This window comes from Papio anubis, chromosome 11 (genome assembly GCF_008728515.1).
Source record: "Papio anubis isolate 15944 chromosome 11, Panubis1.0, whole genome shotgun sequence".
NCBI lineage: Eukaryota > Metazoa > Chordata > Mammalia > Primates > Cercopithecidae > Papio > Papio anubis.
The window spans coordinates 33,668,042-33,682,224 of record NC_044986.1 but is presented as its reverse complement, the minus strand read 5'-3'; the positions used below and the strand labels follow the sequence as shown (position 1 = coordinate 33,682,224).

General features: G+C 43.9%; 1 protein-coding gene across 3 annotated transcripts in view; it reads right to left on the bottom strand.

Annotated features, from left to right (window-relative positions):
* Nucleotides 1–14,183, bottom strand: part of DNMBP (dynamin binding protein) — a 123,087-nt gene that overhangs the window by 9,351 nt on the left and 99,553 nt on the right. For all 3 annotated transcript variants that reach the window (XM_003904112.5, XM_009215143.4, XM_017944197.3), the window contains 8 exons: nt 13,987–14,134; nt 12,835–12,852; nt 12,173–12,372; nt 10,356–10,486; nt 9,038–9,142; nt 3,981–4,109; nt 1,254–1,586; nt 671–850 (listed from right to left, as the gene is read on the bottom strand). In XM_003904112.5, the coding sequence (XP_003904161.2) occupies nt 671–850; nt 1,254–1,586; nt 3,981–4,109; nt 9,038–9,142; nt 10,356–10,486; nt 12,173–12,372; nt 12,835–12,852; nt 13,987–14,134 (1,244 nt within the window). The remainder of the gene's footprint in view (nt 1–670; nt 851–1,253; nt 1,587–3,980; nt 4,110–9,037; nt 9,143–10,355; nt 10,487–12,172; nt 12,373–12,834; nt 12,853–13,986; nt 14,135–14,183) is intronic.

The window sequence follows — 14,183 nt, the reverse complement described above, 5'->3', positions numbered from 1 at the left end:
TAAAATATGGAAGAATTGAGTTAAAAAAGACTAATTCCAGGTAAAAAAGGCAGTCAAACATTAACTGTTTAGCTGTATTACTTTTATGAATACAGGATAAAAAATAGGGAGGCCTGGCAGAATCAATACATCCTTAAATCAGTTTCCTGAATTAATGAATCAATAAATTAATACCAGGTGAATGCCCCCACTCCCCGCAAAAAAAAAAAAAAAGCCCGGGCGTGGTGGTTCACGCCTCTAATCCCAGCACTTTGGGAGGCCGAGGTGTATGGATCACAAGGTCAAGAGATCGAGACCACTCTGGCCAACATGGTAAAAACCCCATCTCTGCTAAGAAATACAAAAATTAGCTGGGTGTGGTGGCGTGTGCCTGTAGTCCCAGCTACTTGGGCAGCTGAAAGCAGAATTCACTTGAACCCAGAAGGCGGAGGTTGCAATAAGCCAAGATTGCACCACTGCACTCCAGCCTGGCAACAGAATGAGAGACAGTCTCAAAAACAAAACAAAAAAAAACTGGGCAAATGCATGAGCCCATGATGGGTGAGAATGCAACCATTATTCTCCATTTATTATCAAATACAGAAACTCCAATAGTGGGATCTGGGCCTGGCTGCAGGGTTTCCCACTCTTTACCCCGAGGTGGGGCTGCTCCTCTCAGTTCCCTACTAACCAGGCCCACGAGTGACTTTCGAGCAGACTGGCGGTCAACGGTTTTCCTCTCAAACGGCTTCTTGGTAGCTGGAAGAGACTCCGGGAAGAAGGTGAAAACCTGGAGCTGCTGCAGAACTCTGCTGTGTTCTTCGTGGAAGATGGCAATAAGGTTTCCCTCCCTGCCGGCCACTTTGAGTAACTGGAGTCCGTGGGAAGAGCAGAGAGAGAGAAAAGAAGAAAACACGATGAAAGATCCCAGACTGACAGAGTCTCCTTAGAACCACTGAAGCTAAAGTTCAGCTGCAGCTCACTCTCGGAGCTACGGACACAGCAGCCTGATGCAAAACACAAGTTCTCCAGGGCACTGGCTGCAGGCTAGGTTGGCTGGCTCTTCTGGGAACTGCTCAAGAGGAAAAGGGATGTCTCAGAAGCCACAGGCTTCATGACACCATCAAGGGATCAAGAATTCCTGAGGGCTGAACTAGCGACACGTTCAGTTAATCTAGTTCAGACCATTTTTCAAACCATGCTACCATTTTTCCAAGAAAAATACCAGGTAAAGGCCACAGATGACCATCCCACTGAAGGGGTAAGAAACTCACCGAAAGCAGTGGCTTTAATTGCTCCAGAGCCTGGTGCACGAAGTCACAGTGGGCTTCAGCGTAGCCGTGGACACAGTTGGTGAAGAGGCCCTGGGCGTACTGGTGGAACTTGGGCAGCTCATCTAGCAGCTGCGCATTCAGGGCCTCGTAATTGTTCCGGGCCGACTGCAGCTCCTCCAGGGTCTTCTTGTCCTTTAGCTTCTCTGCCCGTTCTGTACAGTTATAGAAGTCCAGGAGCTTGTCAAAGCGTTTCTGTACCAGCTTATGGGGCCCTGTAAACATGCTCAGTAACTGATTTAAGGGGGAGATGACAAGCCGCTCTGTCCTCTCCTTCTGTAGGGACGAGAAAGGCACATTGCTCAGATGGACAGCACCCCACATTTGTGATTCTCCAAGTCACTCTTAAGGCTGACTTTGCTGTGTCCTCAACGACCTACTTTGTTTCTAGTACACAAACTAAACCCATGCAGATCTACAACAGTATTCTACTAACCCATCACTAGCCTCTACTTAAATACTCCACAAGACTTCTCACTACATACTTCAATTCCCACACCAAAGAGTATGTAAAATATGCTAATCCCACTTGAGCTCCTTGAGGTGATAAATGCTAAGCTGCACACTGATATGTGCATTAGAAACTAGATGTGATAGTTTACCTGGTAACATTTATTATGTGTATATGTCTACATAGCTTGAATTTAACTCCAGAGTTAGTTGTTACATAAATCTGGGGTGGAGTAACTTTCATACATTCATAAACCTTTAATCATAACTAGGTAATACCCTTTTTTTTTTTTTTTTTTTTGATGGAGTCTTGCTCTTTCGCCCAGGCTGGAGTGCAATGGCGCAATCTCGGCTCACTGCAGCCTCAGCCTCCCAAATGGTTGGGATTACAGGCATGAGCCACCACACTCGGCCCCCATTTTTATCTTTCAAAGAATTTTTCTCTTGGCTGGGAATGGCGGCTCATGCCTGTAATCCCAGCACTTTGGGAGGCCGAGGTGGGCGGATCACTTTAGGTCAGAAGCTTGAGACCAGCCTGGCGAAACCCCGTCTCTACTAAAAATACAAAAATCAGGCAGGTGCAGCGGTGTGCACCTGTAGTACCAGCTCCCTGGGAGGCAGAGGTTGCGGTGAGCCGAGATTGTGCCACCGCGCTCCAGCCTGGGTGACAGAGACTCCATATCAAAAATAATAAATTTTTCTCTTTAATTCTTTCTAACACACAGACATTAAGGGTAAGGCAATGAATACATAAAGAACATAAACAGGTACTTAGTAGTACTTAATAGCATCTTATTAAAAATAATGTACAATTAGAACACCTGTCAGCTCCCCAGCTGGGCATGTCTTTTTCACCTTCAGGCCATTTATAGATCCCTAAGAAACTATCAAATCCCATCCAGTTTTTTTCTACAAGAGATTAAATAATCCCATATATATGGATTTAGAATTTCTCAAGAAATTTGGTCTTTAGTACTTTAAGTATTTTTTTTGAGACAGAGTCTCGCTCTTGCCGCCCAGGCTGGAGATCTCGGCTCACCATGACCTCCACCTTCCAGGTTCAAGCGATTCACCTGCCTCAGCCTCCTGAGTAGCTGGGATTACAGGCATGCACCACCATGCCTGGCTAATTTTGTATTTTTAGTAGAGACGGGGTTTCTCCATGTTGGTCAGGCTGGTCTCAACTCCCGACCTCAGGTGATCCGCCCACGTTGGCCTCCCAAAGTGCTGGGATTAGAGGCATGAGCCCGGCCTTGAAGTAGTTTTTACCATCTCAAATCTCTTTGGTAACATATTAATTATATTCCTAAATATTTGTCTTCAAGGTTTTTTTTTGAGACGTAGTCTCACTCTGTTGCCCAGGAGGGAGTACAGTGGTGCAATCTTAGTTCACTGCAACCTCCTCCTGGGGTCAAGCTATTATCTGACCTCTGCCTCCTGAGTACCTGGAATTTCAGGTGCCCACCACCATGCCCTGCTAATTTTTGTATTTTTAGTAGCGGCAGGGTTTCACCACATTGGTCAGGATGTATCTGCCTGCCTCTGCCTCTCAAAGTGCTAGGATTACAGGCATGAGCCACTGCACCTGGCCCCTCTTCAAGTTATTACTCCTATAGTTGTTTTTATTTGATCAGTTAATTGCCTAGTTTTCCTGTGTCCTCTTTAACTAAATTAATCACAAGCTATTTTTTTTTTCTTTTTTTAGAGATGGAGTCTTGCTCTGTCGCCCAGGCTGGAGTGCAGTGGCGCGATCTTGGCTCACTGCAAGCTACGCCTCCTGGATTCCCGCCATTCTCCTGCCTCAGCCTCCCGAGTAGCTGGGACTACAGGCTACTGCCACCATGCCTGGCTAATTTTTTAATATATTTTTTAGTAGAGACGGGGTTTCATCGTGTGAGCCAGGATGGTCTCGATCTCCTGAACTCATGATCCGCCCGCCTCGGCTTCCCAAAGTGCTGGGATTGCCGGCTTGAGCCACTGCATACGGCCCTACAAGCTGTTTTTTAAAAAAATCTGTTTGTACAGACACAGGTCCTACATTTCCCTTTAACTAACTGAAAGTCATGTTGTGAATATCAAACCCCAATGTGAATATAGCTAAAGGATGACTAATATGCCTGGCGCCCAGGGCCTGCGTCTGTGGAACTGACTTTTGCATGAGCTGATGCATTTGAGATGACCTTGGGAAGGGGGCCAACTTTTGAAGAAAAAGTTACTTACAAAGTTTGTGAAGAGCTGGTCACTGATATAGCGATGCACCCTCTCAAACTGCTCCAGGTCGCGGTGTCCTCGCTCCATGCACACATCCCACATGCTCACGGCAGCCACCACTTTCACACACGCCGACTCCTGGAGCCAGTGAGGACAGACACAAGTCAGAACAGACAGAACTTTCCAGCCTTTGTCATCCATCACCCTGAATAGCAATCTGGGCAAAATGCGTTCCATAATTTGAAATTTCCTCACTAGTCTGGTATTTGAGCTTTGAAATAAGCATATTTTCAACAACTATGACTTACAGAGCACAGAGAAAAGTCTAAGACTTTTATTTCTTAAAAAATTAGGGAGGGCTTTTATCGTCTCTTTAGTATTCCCCTATGTACCTAATAGGGTTTCTTAATTTACCAAAAAGTAAATTACCAAATTAGAACCAAGGTGATTCCTATAGGATTATGACAATGACCAGTCGCTTCTCCTTCCTCAGGTCTTGGTTCATGCTGTCACTGTCTCACAGACAACTGCCCTGCCATGCTACTGATCATGCCAGCCCGGTTTCCCATCCCACCCTGGCGCTCCCAACGGCTCCTGCTGTGCTGCTTCCTTTCTTTGTCTTTGCAAAAAAATACCCTCTCACATGACTAGAATTGACTAATGCCTACTTATTGTCATGCTCTCCTTCACCCACCCTCCTAGTAAAAATGCAAACTCCATAAAGGTAGACTTTTGTCTGTTTTGTCTGCTGACTCCATTATCACAGAGTCAACTCCTCCAGATAGTGATAGTTTGAACCCCAGGTTGGTTTTCCAGGCTTTCTTTTGAGACCAGCCTGGCCAGCATGGTGAAACCCCATCTCTACAATGCTGGGCTGTAACCCAAACAGACTAAATACTCCATTAGTCTATTTCAAGGGCAAACAAAGTCCCTAAGCAAAAACCTTCAGTGCCTCACACATTGGTTTGATGCTTTATTTTTATAACAATTTTTAGACCTTTTGTCGTTAATATTTATATCTGTACATACAAAGCCAGGGCTTTGTCAGTAAGATAACTCAGGGAATGTTGCTAATTCCTCCTGACTGGGAGATGTAATGTGAAACATGATGTCCTCTTGTTTTCTTTTAAAGGAATGCTGTAAAGTCCCCAAATATCAGCCCATATGCCAATGTAGATACCAAATTATCCAGCCAGTGGCCCTCAGCTTATGTTCTCTCTGGTTTTCTCGCTGTTAGTCAATCTATCTAATTTTATTATTGGGCAGGCTTTTCATTTTGTGGCATGACAGAACTGTTCAACATTTTCTCTCAATTTCTGTCAGCAGTCAGAACCGAATTGATACTTCCATCAGATGGTTTTCAACGTTACATATATCCCAACCCAAAATATATCAGTCATTGCTACGGAGGTGAGACTTTTAAGGGCTGAGGGCTCAGGTGTAGCGTGTCACACTTTAGAAAACCTGGGGAGAAAATGGCCAACAGAGGGATATCAGCATGAGAGAGGTATTAGGGGAAAGTCCTATGAAGCAGCAAGACAAAGAAACATACTCAGTAGCTGCCCCAATATTGTGTGTGTTTTATTTTTCTTGAGATGGAGTCTCACTCTCACCCAGGCTGGAGTGCAATGGCACGATCTCAGCTCACTGCAACCTCCACCTCCTGGGTTCAAGTGATTCTCCTGCCTCAACCTCCCATGTAGCTGGGTTACAGGCACCCACCACCATGCCTGGCTAACTTTTGTATTTTTAATAGAGATGGGGTTTCACCATGTTGGCAAGGCTGGTGTTGAATTCCTAACCTCAAGTGGTCTGACCACCTCAGTCTCCCAAAGTGCTGGGATTACAGGCATGAGCCACTGCGCCCTGCCTGTTTGTTTTAGAGATAGGGTCTTGCATGTTGCCAGGCTGTCCTCCAACTCCTGGGCTCAAGCAATCCTCCCACCTCAGCCTCCTGGGTAGCTGAGACTACAGGTGTGTGTTACCATGCCTGGCTCATGCCCCAATGTTTTTGTCAAATCTCTCACTTTAAGCCAATGTGCTTCTGCAAAGTTTTATCAACTCTAATTTTTACCTAATTACATTTTTTTTTTTTTGAGACAAAGTCTCTTGTTCCCCACACTGGCTCAGCTCACTGCAACCTCCGCCTCCCGGGTTCAAGCGATCCTCCTGCCTCAGCCTCCCGAGTAGCTGGGATTACAGGCACCTCCCACCATGCCCAGCTAATTTTTGCACTTTTAGTAGAGACGGGGTTTCACCATGTTGGCCAGGTTGGTCTCCTGACCTCATGTGATCCGCCCACCTTGGCCTCCCAAAGTGTGGGATTACAGGCATGAGCCATCGCGCCTGGCACTAGTTACATTTTTAAAACACAAGGGTGAAAGTTTGCTATTTAAAAGAAACTAGGGGGCATCTCAAATCAGTGGGGATTACTCAATAAATGATAGACCACTGGGTAACCAGCTGGAAAAATAAAGCTGAATCCCTGCTTCAAACCTGATTTACTAAAGTCCAGATAGAGCAATGATTTAATCTTAAAACAATGGAATGATAAAAGTACTAAAACACAAGATTTTTAGATGTTGCAATAGCAAAGGCCTTTCTACATATGACACAAAACTAAGAAGCCATAAAATGCAAGTTTAAACTCTTACGGGGAGAAAACACTATAAGCAAACTCAGAAGTCAACAAACTGAGGTGAGGGAGGATATTTGCAAGCCATCTCAGACAAAGGACTATTTCCTCCAATAGATACAGAGATCAACAAACTGATAAAGATGCCAGAACATAGGTAAGTCACAGAAAAATATGATATAAACATAAGAGAATATCCTCAACTCCATTTCTAATATAAGAAACGGCAATTTAAACTATATTGAAATATTTTTTACCTCTCTTGCAGGCAAAGATAAAACCCACTGGTTTTGATAACACTGAGTTAGCAAGGGATATTGCTTTTGCAACTTTTCCCCTTTACAACATCTCTGACATTTAACGGTAGTTATCAAAATTTATACTGCCACATGATTTGGCTCAGAAGTACACTGGCCTTCAGACAGACTCACACAGATCAGGAAATGATATATCCACAAGGATATTCCTTGTATGACTAGTTCTAATCTTTTTTAACTACAAATGATTTAAATATCTGCCAATAGGGGACTAAATATATTATGACATGTCCATAGAATGATACATACTATGCAGTTATAAAGAACAACGGACCAAGGCTAGGCGTGGTGGCTCACGCCTGTAATCCCAACACTTTGGGAGGCCGAGGTGGGCGGGTCATGAAGTCAAGTGATCGAGACCATCCTGGCCAACATGGTGAAATCCCATCTCTACTAAAAATACAAAAATTAGCTGGGTGTGGTGGCGTATGCCTCAGCTACTTGGGAGGCTGAGGCAGGAGAATCACTTGAACCCGGGAGGCGGAGGTTGCAGTGAGCCGAGATTGCGCCACTGCACTCCAGCCTGGCGAGAGTGAGACACTGTCTCAAAGGAAAAAAGAACAACGGGCCTCTGACTGTATGGCTACACCATCACTTCTGAAATCTGATTAAGTGCGAAACCCAAGATGCTAGTGTATCTCCCACCTGCATACACACACACAAAATCTGATAAGAGGGAAGAACTTGGTGGGTGGTGACTGTCTCTATAGAAGATGACCAGGTGACAAGGTAGAAGGAATAATTATTTTTACTTAGTCCTTCGGTACCTTTAAATTTTATACCATTTTATTTAGTTTAAAAAAATGTTTTTTAAAAAGTTAAGGATCCCTTTTAAGGAAATTCTTTTATAAGATCAGATGTTCAGGCTGGGCATGGTGGCTCATGCCTGTAATCCCAGCACTTCGGAAGGCTAGTTTAAGACCAGCCTGGGCAACATAGTAAGACCTCATCTCTGCTTTAAAAATTAGCCAGGCGTGGTGGTGTGCACCTGTGGTCCCAGCTACTCAAGAGGCTGAGGTGAGAGGATCACTGGAGCCCAGGAGTTGGAGGCTGCATGAGCTATGATGGCACTACTGCGCTCCAGTCTGGGTGATGAAGAGAGACTCTGTCTCTAAAAGATCAGAGGGACAGGAGTATCGAGTACACTCACAGCATCCTATATTAAATCAACAGAGAAATTAGAGACAAGAATAGAAGGAATGCTGGTCCTGGTTCTGACCTCAGGGAGGAAGCATTGCTTGAGGCAAGGAAAGACCTAGGCTCACCTGATCTCCTTGGCTTCTCTAGATCTCAAAGCTATTTATGGCTCTAATACCTTTAGAGGCCTTATTATAGCAACTGAATATTAATAAATTGGGAGCTGAAGTGATCGGAAAGCATACCACACAGGAAATTCTCTTACTCATATTCACTGCTTGCTCTTTCTCTTGTCTATGTTTCCTGTTTACAGCTTCCTAGCTTTTGTATTCAATATTTGATTTTCAAACTGGTCTTGACAAAGTGAACTGTAATAAGTAAAAAGAAAAATAAGGTGTGTGTGGGACGAAGGGTGACGAGGACCAAAAAGAGGGTGGAAAAAGTTGGGCTGCTTTGAAATGAATACGACAACATTGATCTAAACACTGTTAACTGTTAAATAACCTATTGGCATCTCAACAAAAACTATGCAGGGGCATAATAGTGATGATTTGAGTCTAGATTACTCAGCATTCATTAAACAATATGATAGATGGGCCGGGCGCGGTGGCTCAAGCCTGTAATCCCAGCACTTTGGGAGGCCGAGACGGGTGGATCACGAGGTCAGGAGATCGAGACCATCCTGGCTAACATGGTGAAACCCCGTCTCTACTAAAAAAATACAAAAAACTAGCCGGGCGAAGTGGCGGGCGCCTGTGGTCCCAGCTACTCGGGAGGCTGAGGCAGGAGAATGGCGTAAACCCGGGAGGCGGAGCTTGCAGTGAGCTGAGATCCGGCCACTGCACTCCAGCCTGGGCGACAGAGCCAGACTCAGTCTCAAAATTACAAAAAAAAAAAAAAACAATATGATAGATGAACAGGAAAGGGGACAGAATTACATTGTATGTGAGTCTAACTAAAGTGATGCTGACGCTCACCCGGATGTGCTGGAGGTAGAGAGACAGGTCTCGGATAAAAGATTTAATCAATCTTTCTTGCATTCGGAAGTTTTTTTCTGTTTCTTCAAATACTTCATCTTTTATCTGTTCAAAAATAAACAAGTGCTGTTAGCAAATTTGGATGCTCCTTTAATCTTACTGGCAAAAGTAGCTTTCTTTTTTTTTGTGGAGACAAGAGTTTTACTCTTGTCGCCCAGGCTGGAGTGCAATGGCGGGATCTTGGCTCACTGCAACCTCTGCCTCCTGAGTTCAAGCAATTCTCCTGCCTCAGCCTCCCATGTAGCTGAGATTACAGGCCTGTGCCACCACGCCCAGCTAATTTTTGTATTATTAGTAGAGACGAGGTTTCACCATGTTGGCCAGACTAGTCTCGAACTCCTGGCCTCGGGTGATTGACCGGCCTTGGCCTCCCAAAGTGCTGGGAATACAGGGGTAAGCCACCACACCCAGCCAAAAGTAGCTTTCTTAAAAACATCTTTTGTTCAAATTTTAAACCTTTAATGTTTCCCGGAATCACAGTGAATTGATTTAAACACCTGCATGTGGTTTCAAAAGACCTCCAAAATACACACAGATCCTCCTTTAAACCTTCTTTGCAAGCCCCCTGCTCTGGCCAGGCTGCCCTCTTCACCCCAGCACTGCTATGTCTGCTGATCCTAGGACTGTCCTTCATGAGGTTCCCCGGCCTGGCAGGTTCTCTCCCTCCCTGTGGCATACCTGCCCCCTTCCTATAAGGCTCAGGTCAACATGACTCTTGCTCTCACGGAACTCCTGTTTTTCTAAAATACTACAGCATTTGGAGAACAAAGTACAAAACCTAGCAATGGACTATTTTCTGGCTTATATTTTCCATTAATTGTACCTTGTGTATATAGTATAGCGGAATGATGTCTGGTGACTTCAGGTCAACTTTCAGCATTGCCAATAAACTGTCTGTTTTTCAACCCACTCAATCTCTTACACTTAACATTTCCTTCTTTGTAACATCATGTATCCAACTAGGTGATCTCTTAAATTCCTGCTAGCTTAATAAGTCTACAACTATAGTTTTGTCCCACCAAATAAATTATAAGCTCCTTAGAGGTGGTGAAAACTACCATAGTTATTACATGTCGACTGATCTGACCCTCTAATTTGCCTTTGTAACCAGCAGCTGGAGGGCCCTGTCTCCACCAGCTCGCAAAACCAGAGGACGTCCAAGGAAGGGAACCATACCAACTGACGCCAGGCAGGCTGTCTCACAGAGCCCTGAAAAGCTGTCAGAGATGCGCTAAGCCTTCCAGGATGGGGATCTCACCTGAGGAGCAAAGCCAGTGAGGTGCTTCAGGTGACTGCTAACTCGGTTGGATTTCTTGATGATGGAGTGGATGTTCAGTTTGGAAATTTTCTCCATAAGGCTATCTTCATCACCCTTACGGTACTTGAGGACTAGGGGAGTAAGTCAGAAAAGCACTTTCCTCAGCATGACATACTGCAAAATGAGCCATAAAATGAGACAAACACCCAAACAGGAGCTAGTGCTTGTCTTCAACGAGCTTATAACAAAATACTAATCCAAATAATGATTTATGCACAGACATGATATCTGAAGCACAGCAGAGAGAAAATGGGCAGCTAGGAGAGGGGTCAGAGACAAGGAGGAAAACAGCATAGGGGTGTTAAGGGAAAGAACTTAAGGAAATCTGAAGTCAATGCCTGGGTCTGTCACTTAAGGTATGGCGTGAAATCAGTCATTTTACCTTGAGTCTCATTTTCCTCTTCAGTAAAATGCAGAAAGCAATACTTGTAAGGCCATGATAAATGGTGCCATACACAAATGAGATACTGATATCCAATCGTCTCCCATAGTAAAATGCTATACAGCAGTAATTTAATTACCATGTCAAACATTAGGCACAACCTATAGAAAAGTGTAGAGATAAAAGTAGAAGGGTGGCAAGGGGAAGACTGGGAGGCAGCAAAAAGGTATACCTGGTTGTAGAAGTTGGAGACTACATCGCATTAGGAGATTTGAACCAAGGGAAAGGGCTGGATGACCAGAGAGCTTTAGAAGCCACAGTTAACATCCCATCCTAATGAGGGTGACACAGTTGAAGTACAAGGCAGAGAAATGATTTTAGATAACTTTGAAGTGTGGAGAAGAATGGAAAGACAAAAAGGTTATACTGTATTGTAGATATCTTAAGGATATGAATAATCAATCAGCTCAGCACAATCACTGTGCTACATATACTCACTGAATGCTCAAGTTAGGGCCTCAAGAGATCTGATGAGTGCATTCAGTGTTATGAAGAAGGAGTGGGTGGGTGGGCAACTGACTATTTTAGGAAGGGAAGTGAGGGACTCAACCCAGAGAGGTCACTGGGCATGGGCAGGGAAGACAGGACAAGAAAGGTGAGCAGATTGGAGACTTCTAAAAGACAAGAAGTCCTAGCTTTAGTAGAGGCAGTAAGACATCCAATTAGACACGTAGAAAAAACACGTCTATGCACGGACTCCAGAGGAGCTCCATAAATGAGTTGAGAAGGAAACTGCCCATGCTTGAATAAAACTTCCCATCACTGTCTTCATATCTCTTGAGAAAGGCTCTTATTGCTATATATTTTATTACAGATGCCTTATTTCCAATATACCATAGTTGTGCTTTTATTACTCTGCCTTTAATAAATATCACATTTTGGGCCGGGTGCAGTGGCTCACGCCTATAATCACAGCACTTTGGGAGGCTAAGAGTTCCACACCAGCTTGGCCAACATGGTGAAACCCTGTCTCTACTAAAAACACTAAAATTTGCTGGGAATGGTGGCACACGCCTGTAGTTCCAGCTACTTGGGAGGTTGAAGCAGGAGAATCGCTTCAACATGGGAGGCAGAGGTTGCAGTGAGCTGAGATAGCGCCACTGCACTCCAGCCTGGGGGACAGAGCAAGACTCTGTCTCAAAAAAAATAATAAAAAAAAATCTTATTTCCCCCAAATTCAACCACCATTTCTTTATCACAGCCCTATTATACCTACCACCTGCCTTGTCCAACTCTAGTGAAGTAATGAATTGTTTTAAGAAGAAAAGCATTCTCAAAGGGCATACCTCCTTTTCAACAATAGTGCTGTTCTTACCCAGGTCCTTTCGCCGTTTATATTCATTGATGTTAACGTTGATTTCCTTGACTGCAAGGACTGCATTTGTTAAAGGCACTTTATCTGGGTGGGATTCTGGGGTGGAATTCAGTAACTCCATTAGCAACAGTGGGTAACGCATTACTCTCTGTACTGGTTTGATGAGGAAGGAGCCCAGGTTAATGTAATTTGTGCATCCCCTGTAACAGAAGGAAAAAAGACTTTAGCAAGCTATCAATAATTATAGCGCCCAGCCTGGGCAACAAAGTGAGACCCCGTCTTTAAAAAAATTTTTTACATAATAATAATAATAATAATAATAATATATGGCTATGGGCAGGATTTGTTCCTAAATATTGCTCTCTGTTCTTTTACCCTACTTTCCAATTTCAGTCATTCAACATGTATTCATCTAATAAACACCAGGTACTGTTCTAGGCACTGGGGATTTAATAGTGACCCCGAAAGTCCCTGCCCTGGTAGAAGATAGGCAAAAACAAATAAGTGAAGTGTTCACTTGGGGATAAATGCTACGAGAAAAAACCCAGCAAGGTGAGTCTACTTCTAGGTTTATCTATAAAGGAAGAAAATACAGTTGTTTAAGAGAGAGGAAAAATCCACAAAAGAAATGAGTGCATACATCAAGCAGCAATGGAACTTACCATTCGTTGTATAGGCTCCTACAAGGCAGTGGGCATGAAAAGAAAAGAGACAGCTTATTAAGAGAGAGAATCTTGAGTTTCACATTCTTCTCGGAACATAAATCATATGTGACAAAAAATTATGAATGTCTATGGTAACATATTTAGTCTACTAAAAAATGTTAGCCCTGGCCAGGTGTGGTGGCTCACGCCTGTGGTCAGGAGTTCAAGAACTGCCTGGTCAAGATGGTGAAACCCCGTCTCTACTAAAAATACAAACATTAGCCGGGCATGGTGGCACGTGCCTGTAATCCCAGCTACTAGGGGGCTGAGGCAGAAGGATCACTTGAACCCAGAAGGTGGAGGTTGCAGTGAGCCGAGACAGCACCACTGCATTCCAGCCTGGGCAACAGAGTGAGACTTCATCTCTCAAAAAAAGAAAAAAAAAAAAAAAAAAATTTTAGCTCCTAACTTCCCTTTGATCTACTTACCCATACATTATACCTTTATACCTTACTTCCCTAAGACCAGGACAATCTCACCTGATGTCAAGAATACCTTGGCTGGGCATAGTGGCTCACACCTATAATCCCAGCACTTTGGGAGGCTGAGGCGAGCGGATCACGTGAGGTCAGGAGTTCGAGACCAGGCTGGTCAACATGGTGAAACCCCATCTCCACTAAAAATACAAAAATTAGCCAGGTATAGTAGCATGCGCCTGTAATTCCAGCTACTTGGAAGCCTGAGGCAGGAGAATTGCTTGAACCCAGAAGGCAGACGTTGCAGTGAGCTGACATTGTGCCACTGCATGCTGACCTGGGTGATGAGCTGAGATTATGACACTGCACTCTTGCCTGGGTGACAGAGTAAGACTCTGTCTCAAAAAAAAAACAAACCCTGTATTTAGTCTTCTCATCTATGCTCTTGTTTATCTAGACCAAACCATCCTCTCCTGGCTGCTTTTTAACCTCATAATGTTAATCTAATACTCCATACAGGTAAAATTTATTCACATGGACAAAAATATAATCAGGAAACCATTTAAATGATATATATCATGGATATCTTATGTTTAAAATAAGATAGATGTCATAATCAAGTCCAGGCATATACACAGGTATAACTTAGAGAACTAACGAACTGTGATGGAAGTTAAGTGGTCAAAACTCCTACTTCAGATCTGCCAAGGAGTCCTGAAGATGCTTCTGGATCTTCTCATCCTTCTCGTAGATTTCAAGCAGCGCAATGGCCTCATCATGATTCTGGCAGTAAATCTTGTATGTTCCCTCAAGCTCATCCCGGTGACCAAGAAACACAGGTCCTTTGGAATATACACAAACATACAATGTTTTTAGTAACTTTCTTCTCAG